The 15,842-nt window shown below is 38.3% G+C and overlaps 2 protein-coding genes across 2 annotated transcripts in view; one reads left to right on the top strand and one right to left on the bottom strand.

The window, feature by feature from the left end:
- LOC111446786 (interferon-related developmental regulator 1-like) overlaps positions 1-992 on the top strand; it is a 5,537-nt gene extending 4,545 nt beyond the window's left edge. Inside the window, exons 12-13 of the mRNA XM_023085738.1 lie at positions 111-188; positions 536-992. Of these exons, the coding sequence (XP_022941506.1) occupies positions 111-188; positions 536-577 (120 nt within the window). The 3' untranslated portion in view covers positions 578-992. The remainder of the gene's footprint in view (positions 1-110; positions 189-535) is intronic.
- An 89-nt stretch (positions 993-1,081) lies between these two features.
- The window catches only part of LOC111446220, a 17,429-nt gene continuing 2,668 nt past the window's right edge, over positions 1,082-15,842 (bottom strand). Inside the window, exons 3-17 of the mRNA XM_023084937.1 lie at positions 10,386-12,094; positions 9,841-10,064; positions 9,073-9,697; positions 8,892-8,973; positions 8,599-8,646; positions 8,222-8,422; positions 7,140-7,635; positions 6,630-6,789; positions 6,487-6,548; positions 6,029-6,123; positions 5,343-5,456; positions 3,902-3,958; positions 3,406-3,503; positions 2,870-3,288; positions 1,082-2,531 (exon numbers count right to left, since the gene is read on the bottom strand). Of these exons, the coding sequence (XP_022940705.1) occupies positions 1,339-2,531; positions 2,870-3,288; positions 3,406-3,503; positions 3,902-3,958; positions 5,343-5,456; positions 6,029-6,123; positions 6,487-6,548; positions 6,630-6,789; positions 7,140-7,635; positions 8,222-8,422; positions 8,599-8,646; positions 8,892-8,973; positions 9,073-9,697; positions 9,841-10,064; positions 10,386-12,094 (5,583 nt within the window). The 3' untranslated portion in view covers positions 1,082-1,338. The remainder of the gene's footprint in view (positions 2,532-2,869; positions 3,289-3,405; positions 3,504-3,901; positions 3,959-5,342; positions 5,457-6,028; positions 6,124-6,486; positions 6,549-6,629; positions 6,790-7,139; positions 7,636-8,221; positions 8,423-8,598; positions 8,647-8,891; positions 8,974-9,072; positions 9,698-9,840; positions 10,065-10,385; positions 12,095-15,842) is intronic.

Raw genomic sequence — 15,842 nt, 5'->3', positions numbered from 1 at the left:
TTTTTTTTTTTTTTTTTTTTTTTTTTTTTTTTTTTTTTTTTTTTTTTTTTTTTTTTTTTTTTTTTTTTTTTTTTTTTTTTTTTTTTTTTTTTTTTTTTTTGGTATTACAGAGGATGTTCAAGTCGCCGAATTCATTTGCCAATAAGGCTAGGACTCAGCTGTTGAACAAGAACCGAATGTTAGCTGAGGTAGATTCTGCAAATGACTAGGATAGGATTTTTTTTTTGTTTTTTTATTTTTTCTAGTTCCTCATCGGAGGAACAAAAACCATGCGCGTGTTATAGTAGCTGTGGAGTTTATAGATAAATATTGCAGAATCTTAAAATGATTTTTCTGAAAACTAGTTAATATAATTCCATTTTGGTGGCGGTTAGGAGCCATGAGTTACTAATCTAGATGGTATCTTATGATATGCCTAAACCTAAAGTTAATTGGGGTAAACATTGTTGAACGTGTCTTCTTCAATAGAATTATATCCGTCTTTATTGGTTTTTTCTGCTTGGTTAATCCTTTTGCTGTGTGTTCGCTTTTGCAGGGCAGAAACATTGGACACTATGCTGTAAACGTGGGCGACTGAGTCGGTAGAATTTATTTATTGTGACTTGAATGAATTAAATATTGAGGAGGTGCCGTTAAAAGGCCTGGTGACGGCCTCCACTTTTCTGTTGGACTATTATATTTCAGAGATTGTAAAATGGTAGGAACCATAATTACTTACTCGCAGTTCATGATTCGGGCTGTTAATTTCGAATTATGCTGCCAGCCCTCTTCATAAGTGCTGAAAGTTTACTTCGCACTTAACACTTAACTTGCTATTTTTAGACGATGGGTTATTATTTCATAAATTTTGGGGCCTGTTATTTCAGTTCAAAGGCTATTGCCGTGTAAAGGGAGCCCTCTATGACTTACGGACATGTTTCGATTCAAGCATTGTTTTCCTTCGTATATTTTCATTTCTGTTAATAAGAGTGCCTACTACAATCATTTTGTTATACGGTAAATTCAGGAGTTGCAGGATAAAAATTAGAAAGATCCTCTTTTGTTTAGTTCTGCATTGAGTTCGAGTTAGTCGCAAAGTGAGTAACGCTAAATAATATCGACAGCTACAAAATTGAAACTCAAACACGGGCCAGAGTATGTATGGCCCTATGAAACATGTTTTGTACATTTGATCATCGACCTTCCGTAGGGAAGTAGACTGCACTACGCTGCCATATCTTGCGAAGTCAACATCTTCGCAAACTTGAATCTTCAAAAGACATTGCAGTATTCGGTACTGCTTGGGGTGAAGGGGGCTCTCAAGGGAACAAAGACACTGCAGTGATCGGACATATTAACTTAGAAACCCTGCAGTCCAGCAAAATGCTTATTCATGGCTCTGTCCTTCCTGTGATGGTTACCCCCTCCCCTCCTTCCTCGGCCTCTGTTGCCGCCCCTCCCGCCCCTGTCTGAGACCTCAGCCACATTTGGTTGTTTACCTTGTTCTTCTGGAACGCTTGGAGCTGTTCCATTTCCACCTTCCCTCCTTCCTCTGCCCCAGGACTTGCGTCCATTATCTCTTGGATCTACTGCAGAAACATCGGGTGGGCTATCCTGCTCCGACTCTGTCAGCTTTCTTACTGCTCCGAGGGGCAAGTTGCCTCCGCGGCCAAGTCCATAAATTAGTTCTTTTTGAGCTTGAGTAACTAAGGATGCCTCCTCAGAATTGGAAACTGCCACCGAACCTGCTACTTTGTAACTATAATTCTTACCATCCTTGACGTAGAATTGTGGTCGTCTTCTAGATCCCCACTTTGGGTTGGGAGCACTTCGCGCTGAACCTGCAGTTGTTGAGTTCGAAGAGTTACCCAAATCTGCACTCGGCTTTCGACCCACAAAGTCTCCATTATCTTCTGTAGCTGTTTCTGCTATACTAATACCAAGATCATCAAAAGAATCGTCATACTCATCTTCATACTCGTATTGAGAAATTAAAGCTGCAGTTCTCACTGGATCAGCTTCATTTCTACTATCAAGGGTCTGAGAGTTCGGCATGCCATCTTTGGACTTTCGAACATATCTACCAGCTGAAGCTGATGAAACTGAAGGGCCTTCAATCGGTATATCTTCTTTACATCCAGATACTTGGTCAGTGTAGGCAACTGTCGAAGACTCAATTAGTTTTCCTTTACCTTTGTCATTCCTACCATTAGCGGTCGTACCAGAATTGGGCACTGGCATTGTTTCTAAGGAAGTATCCAAGGACTGGAGATCGGCATGAAGAGTCCCCTCAAGGATTCGTTGAATCACTTCTTCCGGGTTCTGATTATAAGCTACCAGACATGCAGCTAGAAATCCATTGCCATACTCGGGGAAAAGATCCTTTATTTGACAGATTTTCGACTCCAACATTGCAGCATCTTCATCTACTTCTGATATGTGTCTCATCACAGGGGTCTTAGAAAGAGATGGATCCTTAATATTGGATGTTGGGATACACATAACTATTGTTGATAGATAATCAAATTGTTCATCATCGACATAAATCCATCCTGTAAGAATAGAAATAGGCAACACAATTCATGTCATAAAGCTATTTCTAGCGAGGAAAGAAAATGGGAGAGATCAGTCAAAACGAAAGTTCATTCCAGAGATCCCTCTGAAAATATTTTCAAGATATTCATCCATTGAGATCGTGCAACTGGCATGATGCAACTGGAACTAAATCCAATACATACCATGCATAAGACGTTTTATGGTCTAATGGTCAACTATCCTAAGCATGTCTAATTAGTAATATAAATAGCCAATAACGTTACGCTCTTATTTTATTAGCATGATGTTTGTAGTCCTAATGAATATTTGATCAACTACCTCCGAGAAAACTTACCATTGTTTCGTAAACTGTTGATTCTGTTAATTATGGAGTGGTTCTTTTCCATATGCTGAAGAAATGTTTGACCAAGTTGTTTATCTGGAACCTGTTGCGAGATTCCATGGATCTCTCTCAAAGTTTGAATCAAGATATCTGCTCTTATGACAGGGTCTTCAACAGATGCTGGGAACATCTTCATAGAGACTGGAACAGGGAGGTCTTTTCCAAACACTTCATCTCCTAGATAGCAAATTTCCAGCAGTTTCCAACCAAGACTCACAATTCTTAATGCTAACATTTTCAAACTTTTTGCAACATTAGACACCATATCATCTTCTTGGGGCACAAAGACAATTTGGAAACCCTGCTGTAAAGATGGAAGCAGTATATCATGCAACCTTGCAAGAGTTCCGAGTAAATCCTCATTTCCGCAGCTGCAAAACAGGATTAACATCAATTGGGGGGCGAGTGAGAGTTCATATTCGAAGTCAATTACAAACTTCTCATCGTTGGAAATTCAGCACCAGAATCTTTTACCGATTATAAAATACCTCACTTCAACAGCAGAGGAGAAGAATATGGCTGCCAGTCTGTATGCAGCAACGAAAGAGTCCAGAGTGACAATTGCATCATTGATAAAATCAATCACCTGTCCAGAAAATTATGTTAGTAATTGCAAAACAGTGACAGACAGGTATCTGCCCTTGCATCAAAGAATGTTAGAATAAAGGCTCGGCTTCTTCATTAAAAATTATTATTTTTAGCTTAATTGAGTATTTTAACTATGACCTAACAAATTGAGTTGCAACTAATTCCTTGAAGAAACCCACATTCGAAATCATGAAGGCAGCTACATTCTTGAAAATGACATGAGAAATGCAAACATTTATAGTTGGTGTTGTAAATGAAAACTCTTTAACAAATGAAAGAACACACTACAATAAGCAAATATTATAACTAGCTTCTCATGATGCAACAAACTTATACACACAAGAGAGAGAGCGTAAACCTAATATACAACATTTTCCCTAGTTCAGGTTCACCTACCTCCAAGAAGTCAGCTTGAAGCTTACTGTGTTCATGGCTACTGGTGGAGATGAGAGTCTGCATTAAGAAAATGGAGAGATGTCCTCGATGAATAAAGTTCAATTCTAGGTCATCACAATTTGCACATGGTATTCCATAAAATGATATACCACTTGGAGTGGTGAAGCAAGAGAGTGAAATGTGAAACATGTGCCTCTTTGAGTAATATTATAAAGCGGCAGCCAAATCATACCAAAGGTCCCCCACAAATGAAAAATAGAAAATATTCACCCACAAGTATTCAACCTCGAATGAGTGCTTGTCTGTGTAACATTGTATCTTTATTTTTTATGTATTCCTCGAGGCCAAGAGTTTTAACTCAGGGTTGAGAAGTTGAATTTTTAGTTGATTGAGTTCAGTTAATAACTCCATTTCGCAGAACAATGGGCCTAGGAGATAAGTTTTGGCATCTGAAGAACTAATTATCACCTTCCACGTTTCCTTTTTATCCTCATTCCATGTTGTCTAAGCCACATGCTCTTTAAAGTGTTGGATATAAATCTTCTCGAGGGCTTCGACCTCCCCTTGGGCAACATCCAAATCAACCATCTTCACTATAGTTTTTGCACTTTTCAGACACCTAAGCTGAACAACCTACCAGCAGTATCCAAGGCCTTTATATAAACTTCTGGTTTAAAGATAAAACTCCCAAGATCTTTTTTTTTTCTCGTATCATATAAATAACGCTCCCTAACTATGGTGGATTAATTCACGAAAGAAAAAAAAAAGATCCTTTGACTTCAATTCATAAGAGCATTTTTTTTTGGTCTCTTTGGCAAGAGTACCATAGTGCCTTCTATAACAAAGAAAATCCCGTCACTAGTTATAGAAGTGGTTCTTTCTTGGAGAAAAAATGTTTTTCATTGCAACAATTATTGTATTAATTCTCCTATAACATTTTTTTATTACTTTTTTTTTTAATTCCCATATAACCATTGGAACAACTTTTTGGAATTTTCCTTGGTTTGGTTTAGCTTTTCTCCCCCTCCGATGTGATTTCATATCATCTATGAAATTGTTTTTTTTTTTTGTTTTTTTTTTTTTGTTGAAGTCGTGTCTACCAAAGAAGCTTTTATTTAGAGAAAGCAATAGGATATTCAATGACAAAGAAAAGTCCTTCACTAGTTTCATGGAATCTTTTGATAATCAATCATGTAATTATTATTCTGTAGTGCTAGCTAACAAGAGAATATTTTGTAAGCCCCTCGGCTTGGGAGGAGGAGATACCCTTTCTTTCATCCAATTTTCGTGCCTTTCTTATCATCAAAGAGATCAAAAACGAAAAAAGAAAAAAGAAAAAAAAAAAGTATACAAGACCAATTAACTTTTAACCGTAACAGGGTATTGCAAAGCATATCCTCTAACATCAACTATCAACGCGACATATTAATTAAAAGAATACCTCAAGAGATGAGTTGCACCTTTGATGCATCATAGAGACGATGCTGAGGAAGTGAGATATAACTGATGGTAAATTTTCATGAATACTAAGCTGGGATTTTATAGCATTCTCAACCTGGAAAATGTGTAAAGGCAGTTTCAAATTTAAACTAAAAATAGAGGAGTAACATATAGCATTTCATTAAAATCAGCTAAAAACTTCCAGTGTCTCGCTTCTTTTAACTTTCGAGAATATTATGCTGGTATTTTAAACATTGTCAAACTGGAGAATCCTTCAAGGCTATTTCAACTTACATAGAAGCACAACATACAGCATTCCATTAAAACCAGCTAAAAATTTCTATTATTCTTCTTCTTTTTATTCCCTTACCTTAATACTCTGCAATCAGTAGAGAAAATAATAATCAGTGTGGGTTTCATTAACAACTATTTTCTTCTTGTATTCTATCTTTACTAGAGAGATAATTGCTCTAAAAATCTAATAAACTCGAAAATCACCATGACATCTGCTGGAGAGAAATGCTCCAATATAACATCTAAAAACTCCAAACTTGTATCCATATAAATGTGAATTATTTTGAACTAGTTGACCATCATCCAAAAGCGGTAGAGTGAAAAACTTTGGAGACATCACATATGATCATTACAGGATGAGAGCCAATACGCGCTACTGAGCAAGATGGTTACCAGTATTCTAGTTAGATCTTCGTTCTCGTGATTATATATAGCACATATATCAAGTAACTTTGGAAGGTCAAGCAACTTTTTTCCCTGCAGGAGGACTAGATAAAAAATTAGTGAACAACAGTGCACTACCATCACCAAACTAATAAACTCAGTTTCATTCTCCAGATGATCCTAAGAGAAATTTGCGGTTCTTCAAAATAATATATTCTCTTGATCAGACAAAAAGTATAAAAGCCTGATGATTCTTTGAAAAACCTGCTAGTAAATATTTGTATAAACATGCACCAACATTCAGCTGGCTGCATACCATAACATGTTGAAACAGACCCATAAGAGGTGCATCACATTTCATCTAGCTCATCTCCAATTATAAGTAATATGATAAACAATTATAGATAGTGTTTATGGTCATGCTAAAAGAATAAAATGATTTCTTAAGCTATAAATAGTGAAATTACCTCCATGATCTTTTATACTGAGACTATCAGCAGCTCGCGCTCCAGGATCCCTATTGGAAGACCTGAATATAACTTGGCTAGTCGTTCAACTATGCAGTAATGTTCAATGTGAATATAACTCGGTTCTTAGTGGTGGAACTTACATGCGATACAATACCATGAAAACACGGCGACATAATTCAAACTCTCCAATGATGATCCCTGCAACTATTCCATTTGCTCCACGATGTGGAAAATCATACCATCTACTCCTGAATTTTAGGAAGCTATCGAGAAATTCATGCAAGGATGTATCCCTAGCCACTGCAAGAAATCAAATGATGGGTGGACGATTAACTTCTATCGTCACCTTTGTCAATACATCAAAATCAGATGACAAAGTTAAGGATTCCTACAAGAGACAAGCACCACCTACGGAGCACTTTTAAGGAAGGATATAAGAAGACAATCCTCCAGCATTATTTGCTTGATATCACCACAATATACTCGGTATAAGTAATTCATGTCTCTATCCATAAAACGAATCACAGGAACACATGAGAATAATCAATAGCAGAATCAAAATGAACATGCCCGCAAATTCTACTAATTGTTACTGAATCAGAAAGGTGATCAATATCAGAAGCACACGCTCAGAAACTTTTTCCAAATACCTTCCGTCCAAAACTCTTTAGCACTCAACTTTAGCAGCCGAGACAGCTCTCTATTCGAAAGGTCTACGACTCTTTGAGATTCCACCGGATCCAAGGCTCCTTCTTCAGCACGAAGACCAGAGGCAACGGCCTCGTCCTGTGGCAAGTAATTCACGAAACTACCACCACTAACTCTGCTAGACACCCAATCTCCACTCACACCCATCTGAATCCTACTCAATGAAGGGGCGGCAGCAGTGCTTACAGCAGCAGAATCGGATGACTTGGGGAGCGAATGTCTGAAAGAAGCGGAGAGGGTAGGTTTAGGGTTGAGGAGTTGTTTTGAAGATTGATTTTGATTCTTGGGGATGTACTTCTTCTGGTCTTTCCTTAAACCCTTGTTTCCATCTTGGTTGTAACGATTCGACATTCTGTATTCAGATGAGTGCGTTGGTGATTGGAAAGGAAGAAGAGCGCGCCAAGCTGAGGGAGGAGGAGGACGACGAGGAATTACTGGCTTCGTAATTTATACCTTTCTTTGGCTATGTAATAATTTGGAATCCTCTGACGAGCGGCATCGGGATCTTCAAGAATACTCATTAAATGACAGAAAGATATTTTGGACAAAAAAAAAAAAAAACTATTTTTATCCCTAGATTAGGATAAATGTTACAGATCTAGTGAACATTTATATTTTAAATTTAACAAGAAACGAATCGCATTACACATTGCTTGATAAGCAAGTTTGCTTTACAGTCGTTGCTGCTTTGCATGTCCTTGAGTGTTGAATCAGATTTTATTCTCTTTCTTCTGGATATATAGTTGATTCACCTTGTCAATGAATGCATTTTCATTTCACTTTTTATTTTCGAAGAACCTTCTTAGATTTCATTCAAACAGGTTACAAAGTGAGCATGAAAAGCCATTAGTTTCAAGAAAAGTAGGCATCACCGACCCAGATGATCAAATTACAGTGAGAATTCCTCAAAATTACAGTCAAAATTTGTATGTTGCATACAATATTAACAATCTCTCGTTGGTCTGAGATATAAAACTACTCCACATTCCCCTATTTGGCACAAGACTGTGAGCAATCATACTCAAACCCATTCGAAGTTTGTTTCTTTCGGAAGAACCAAACCAATCAGACTATCTGGCGGACCTGGTGGAATTGAGAGAAGAGAACACGAGTCCTGTGAATATGGAAGTATAAAGAGAAGCCTAGTCCATAGCGATTTAGTGGCCGGTATCTTTATTACTCCCGCACAATCCCTCTGCTTCAAATATGATACAAAATCTTGGAACTGCCAAGATGACAGGGTATGATTAGAATATACTGCATATTCAATGAATAAACAGCCATGTTTTTTTCCTCTAAACCATTCAAATGGAAAAGATCATAAACCACTGAGAAGATGATTACAGTTTTTTCCAAAGAACTAAAGAAATTGATATAAATATAAAGTGCAAAAGTGCTTACTCCTTTATGATCTCCACCAGAAGATGGGATCAGCTGACATATCTCCCTCTGAGAAAAAAAAGTAAGAGGATTGTTAAAAGCGAAGACTAAATAAGAAATGCACAACTAACAAATGACGGGAGAGAAAAGGGTCTTGCATCTCTACTAGATTTGAAGTAAACAACATGGGGCCTCGTTCATTGTGCAATAATATATGAGGCTTCTTTGCTTCTTTTTTTTTTTTTTCTTTTTTGTTTCTAATTTTTGAACTTTTCCCTTGGGAAAGATCTTCATCTTAAGAATGAGGTACTTACTTTATTTGGTGAAGTGCTAGTGAATGTCGACTTCACATGCCTGAAATCTGTACGTTTGGTCATATCTAATTTTGTTGGCCACCTACACCAAGAATTAAGTAAAACACTTGCAGCACTAGTAAGAAGAAGAAAAAATTAGATACTGAAATGGAAGAGAAAAAAGAGGGACCAGAGTTTTTACTCGAAAGGTTCTGGACCAGCATTGAAGTATTTGCAAGTATGTGAATCCACTCTTTTTGCAAAAATTGTACAGTACTGAACCCCGCTTTTACACAAGGCACCTTGCCATTGATACTGGACAGGCTGGCTACTACTTTCCACTTCACTTGTTCCAGTGGCAGTTAGGGGTGGAGGTGGAGGCGGAGGAGAACTGGGTGGAGGAGGAATATTAGGTGGTTGTGAGTGAGGCAATGGTGGGGGAGATGGAGGCATGGGAGGAGGCATCTCGGGCTGGGGAGGTGGAAGAGATGATATTGATGGCGGAACAACAGGATGGGGAAAAACATGGTCTAGATGCTGCTGCTGCATTGGAACTCCTTGTATCTGAGCAAGTGGTGTCACAGAAGCAGGTAAAAAAGGAGGGCATGCCACAGAATTACCAGGGAATGTATTAGGCATAACACCTGGTGAGATTGGATTTAAAGGCAAAGGATGGTTTAAACCCCTTGCATCCCAAGAACTATTTGGAGGAGGGTATGGAGATTGAACAAATGGAGGTGGCTGAATCTGCGGTGGAGGTGGTGGAGCGGGAGGCCCCATTGTTGATATGGGCAAGCATGGAATACCTCCAGATACTATGTGGCCACCTAAATAGAATATTAAACCAAAAAGCAGTAAATTTAATTAGTTTCCACAATTTTTGCTTTGTAGTTAAGCAGAATATAATGTGTGAAGGGGAGGAGTGAAGGAAGAGGGGAATAAGAAAAAAGCCACCATCTGTAGATATCACCTTGTGGATGATCTATCAGCACGCTTTTTTCGTAAGCATCGGTCTTTCTGACTCCTATTTCAGATATCTCTGTATGACCAGAAGGAGCCCAGTTTGACTGATATGAATATCCACCTTGCTGAGGCATTGCACGATTTTCATGTAATACTCTAGGAGATGGATGCTCCATAGCACAACTATCGTGGCTCCTCAGAAAAGGTGTTGTATGGAACCTTCCTGGTTTACTGTTCAAATACACAATAAATATTTTATTGACAGCCGAAATGCAACCTGAACAACAGATATAAAGTAGGAGCAAGAAACAAGCAAAATAGAAGACAGCTGTGTGTAAACTGAATTTAAGAAGTAACAGCTCACTAGACATGATAGAAAGATCTCAAATGCTTTAAGAATATAATCAAAGGTGAGAAAAGGTAGGGGGAGATATCTAGGAAAAATCCAGGACGACCAAAAAGAATAATAAATAAAACTAGCAGCTCCTGAAATATGACGAGAAGATTGTCTACCAAAAGGAAACAGCAAGATAAAGTTCGGGTGGGAAAAACCTGAATTCTATTCGAAGGAAAATTCCAGGACAACCACGGAGGTTCTTCAAGACCGTGATTGCAGCATCCACACTACTGCACTCAACAAACCAACCACCGCCCACCTGTACACTTGCTCGAGTCATCCTGACAACAGACCCAGTATTGGTGATGGCAAGATTACAGATCTTCATCAACTCCTCATCAGTGACAAAAGGAGAACTAAAATTTGGGAAAGAAACCCAGAGAGTGCTAGTAGGAGTTCTGTCTTCTTCCCTCATGGAAGTGTTGCACCCTCCAGACATGTAGCTTTCAAAGTAACTCGAGTTTTGATTGATGTTGTATTTTGCACGCAGCGTGTAGAGCAAGGAAGATAGCTCTGACATTCTTGTCCTGAAGTTAGGACTCTCAGGGACAATTGGAGCATGAGGTGACCCAACCATACTACTGGACAAGTTTGAAGGATTGTTACTTCTGATGCTACCACCAGTAGGGGCACAAGAAGATCTTCCACTATCTAAATAAGGAGCAGCGATGTTAGTTTGTCCTGAATTTGAAGGTGGCCAGTGAATGTACTTCTCCCTACGATGTTGTCTGAGATGCGCCATTACAACTGCAGCATCTTCGGGAATCTCAAATTCCATCAGCAATGCTCCCTCACTGCCAAGATCAGAGACCACGTATGGGCCCTTGTTAAGCACTTTCCTTGTCTCATGCAGAATCTCATCCTTCACCCAGTGGCCCAAAACATTTCCAACATAAACATGCAAACTGGAACCAATTGCAACCCCGTGGGTCGAACCCCTAGTCCCTAAACCAATATCCATGAATTTTACACACCACTGAAATTGTCCACGCATATATTCACGTGCCCTTATTGCATAATTGATGTGACTATACTCCACTACTGCAAACCTTTTTAATGGAAAGAACAAAAAATGTTCAATGTAACCAAACCTCTCAAATTGATACCTTATGTGAGCTTCAGATGCATCAGGACCTAAAAGACCCACCCATAATTGTTTAGAGGCAGAGAAGATATCCATGGCTGATGGATCTCCATCAGAAAACCACAAACTCTGAGAAGTTGTAGAACTACATGGCACTGATAGTTGATGTCTAGGAGGCACAAGATCATTATTGACATCTCCAGTAGACGATCTCTGAGCAGGAAAGTTGCGATCGACACTTGAAACTTGATTCCCATCAGTTGAACTCTTTGTACATTCAAGAGAATTGCTCTGCAGGTCTACTGATGTTTTTGCATAAGACAAATGATCGTGCTTGCTCAAAGGATCCTGTGACTGGGGCAAACTGCCATGTAGCCAACCTCCCGGCTCCCGAACTTCAAAGGCCATGGGTCTCAAGCTACCAGTATCCAAATCAGAACATGTGGTGTGCTTGCCTTCAAGAGGAATTGATGAACGATGTTGACCAGAAACTTTGTCATTGACACCATCTTCAACGGAATCACAATGACTCAATTTTCTCTTTTTATCAGAGAGTTCCATGGAAATTTCACTCCTATGACGGGTATGCATTAAGGAATCAGAAATTTCCTCATCGATGTTCACTTGACTATCTTCATTGTTCATTAACTCAGAAAATGATTCAAAAATTCCTTCCAGGGCAGATCTTACATCTGCTAAAGCTCTAAAGGACGGCAGGTCACAGAGCCTCTTATACTGTGTAAACATCCAGTTTCGAAATGATTGATCGCTTCCAAGGACCTGCATTTAAGAACCCCTAGTACAATGATACATGAATGAGGGGAAAAAGAAGAAGAAAAAGAAAGCTTTGCATTTCAAACTGTGTGCGAGAGTTTAATCCTTCATTAGCTTCAGGGAAGAGACAGAGAGAAAGAAGAAGACAATGAGTAGTGATCATTAAATCAAACCAGGGGGTTTATTATTGCATATTGTGTAACAGAAATCAATCAATCGAAAGTTAAAGAAATAAAAAAGGTGTAATATACACAATAGCCTAATTTTCGTCCGCCAATATGTTTACAGTAATTTTTTTCATGTTCAAGTGCATATTAAATTCATTAAGTACTTCAGAATTTCGGACTACATCTCTGATACAGCTCTCTTCTAACCCAACCTAATGAATTGAGCATAAGAGGTTTTCCATTCTCTATTTTCTTGATACTCACTGCTCATTTTCAACCAAGAAATTGGAGAAAGACCAATGTAAATCATACTGTCGACAGATTTCTAGCCATAGAAGGCCTACTTGAAAAATTCAGTAACGTCGGTGTCAAAAGACTGAATAAACCTATATCTGATCATTGTTCCATTATACTTTCCATGAGTTGCTGTAAATGAGCCCGTCCCATTATACTTTCCATGAGTTGCTGTAAATGAGCCCGTCGCCCTTCCGCTTTGAGAAAATGCAGCTGGACAATTCTAAATTTTTGCTAATGGTAGACTACTGGTGGAAGAATAGGTCCCTCCGTGGATGGTCGGGGCACGATTTCACCAACAAACTTAAAGACTAAAAGAAGTCTTAAAGAAATGGAACAAGGAGATTTTCGGTTGTATCCCCGAAAAAGAAACCAACTACTTACTGAAATTGCTCTCATTGATCAGATTGAGAAAAGTGACTCTATTACACTAGTTCAACACACACACACACACACACAAAAAGTTCATGAAAGCATAACATTGGCAGCAAAGGAAGAGCAATCTTGGAAACAAAAATGTAAAAAACGATGGCTGGAGGAGGGTGACATAAACTCCAAATTTTTTCTTCGTATCATGGATACAAAGAAATGAAAGAGTGCTATCATGGAAATTCTATCGACACAAGGCAGAAGTTTAATAAAACAAAGATGAAATTGTCTCAGAATTTGTCTTTTTACACGTCCTTATATACAAAGGATGATGCCCTCTTCGAATTTTCCTATGATCTTGACTGGAGTCCTATTGATCAACAGCAAGCTGCCTTCCTCGAGGTTGTTTTCACCAAAGAAGAGGTGGAGAAGGCGGTACAAAACTCCAGGACCAAATGGTTTTACCTCAGAATTTTTTCAAAAATGTTAGAACTTTATGAGAGCTAATATCATGAGTTCCAAGATTTTTTTCAAAATGAAGTTATCAATGGCAACCTAAACGAAACATACATGTGTTTGATTTCAAAGAAACTGGATGCCCACATGCAGACTTTTGTCCCATAAGTCCTACGACCGGACTATATAAAATCATAGCAAGGATATCATCAAAACGTCTTAAAAAGGTTCTCCCTTTCACAATTACCGAAAAACAAACAGCTTTTGTAGAGGGGCAACAACTTCTTGATGCATCCCTCGTGGAAAATGAACTCGCAGATGAATGGGAAAGAAAGAAACAAATAGGTGTAGTCATCAAACTTAACTTGGAAAAGGCCTTCGACAAGGTTGATTGGACTTTCCTCGAAAACATTCTTGTGGCAAAAGGATTTGCCTCAAAATGGCGGAGGTGGATAAAAGGATGCATCTCATCTACAAACTTCTCCATCATCATCAATGGAAGACTGAGAGGGAAGATTTATGCCACACGGGGTCTTTGACAAGGGGATCCACTATCCCCTTTTCTTTTCATCATGGTAATGGATTGCCTCAGTCGCCTACTAACAAAAATAGAATATGAAGGCTAGGTAAATGGTTTCCAGAATGGTAACAAAGACTTGAGCATCAATCAACTTCAGTTTGCAGATCAATCAACTTCAGTTTGCAGATGATACAAGCCTCTTTTTTTACTTGGCAGATGTCTCCTCCATAAAAAACATGGTTGAGACAGTAAAAACCCTCGAAAATTTCTCTAGACAAAATATCAATCTCCAAAAACAGAGATTATAGGCATCAATATCAGCACAAAAATTATTCAAGAATTTGGTAGCATATATGGTTGTAAAAAAGGAGAATGGTCGAATATGTACCTAGGATTAACCTTCAAAGGAAACCACGAATCTTTTTCCTTCTGGAAGACTATTATTGAAAAAATAGAAGGAAGGTTGTCAACATGATCATCATGTTATACTTCGAAAGGCAGAAGAGTCACCCTAATACAAGCCACATTATCCAACCTCCCCACTTACTACATGTCTCTATTCAAAATGCCACAAAAAATGGCTTCGGATATAGAAAGATTATTCAGGAACTATTTGTGGAAAGATAGCACACACCTTATTCAATGGAATATTACAAACTTCCCAACAGAAAAGGAGGCTTCGGTCTTTTCTCGATAAAGAAGAAGAACAAAACTCTCCTCGCAAAATAGATATGGAGATATCATCTCAAAGAAAATGTCTTATGGAGAAATCTTATAAAGGCTAAATATATTCCTACATCAGATAAAAATCAACCCCACCATTTTTTACAAAAGGGCCTTGGAAGTACATAAAAAAACATCAAAACCTCGTCACCAACCGGATTCGCCATAGGGTGGGTGACGGAGGAAGCACATCATTCTGGACCGACCCATGGATTGAAAACACCAAGGTAGCCCTACGGTATCCACTTTTGTACGAGCTCTCTCATAGCAAAAAAAGCCACGAACAAAGAAACGTTGAAGTTTGTTGGGAATTTAAAGGATAACGAAGCAATGGAATTGGCTAAATTAAGCCTTGACCTTGCCCCAGTAGTATTGTCAAATGAAGCAGACTCACTAACTTGGCTCATTAGCACTGACAAGGTCTTCTCTACAAAATCCTTGATGATGGACATAGGGGAAAAAGTAGAAGCAATAATCTCACACTAGCAAAGACAGTATGGAAAGAACATTACCCTAAAAAGGTGAAGTTCTTCCTTTGGAAAATAGCGCATAAAGTCATTAGCACAAGCGACAATCTTCAAAAACGAATACCTTACTTTACTCTTTCACCAAATTGGTGTCCATTATGCAAGAAAGGAAATGAATCACAAAGCCACTTATTTATGCAATGCTCATACGCTCAGAATTTTTGGACAATGAGTTCCAATATATTCAAGTGGCATCTCACATTTTCAAGGGAGGTAAAGGATCTATTGGACATGGCCTTAACGTATCACCCATTCAAGAATGCAAAAGGCCTTCTATGGAAAAACTTCATCATGGCTTTCTTTTGGAATATGTGGAAAGAAAGAAATCAAAGAATATTCGTGGAAAAGACACACACTTATACAAAACTCTTCGACAATGTTGTTTACCAAGCTATATCTTGGTGTAAGCTGTCTAATATTTTTACTTTCTATAGTTATACTTCCCTCATTGTAAATTGGGAAGGTCTTTTGTAATCATCAGGGATATTATATTCCTTTTGTAAATTTCAATTATCAATAAAATTGTCTCTTATAAAAAATAAAATGAAATCATGTAACAAATCACTGGCTCAAGTATAATGGCTGTCATTGATTTGGATAATTATGGGTCACATCACTAAAGTGATCAAGTTTTTCATGCACTAATTAAAGAGGAGTAATATGTTGTTCTAATTACAGAAGACCCCCCCCCCCCCCCC

Source organism: Cucurbita moschata, unplaced genomic scaffold, assembly GCF_002738365.1.
Source record: "Cucurbita moschata cultivar Rifu unplaced genomic scaffold, Cmos_1.0 Cmo_Scf00008, whole genome shotgun sequence".
Lineage (NCBI taxonomy): Eukaryota > Viridiplantae > Streptophyta > Magnoliopsida > Cucurbitales > Cucurbitaceae > Cucurbita > Cucurbita moschata.
The sequence above is the reverse complement of the archived record's forward strand: the minus strand, read 5'-3'. Positions and strand labels throughout refer to the sequence as shown.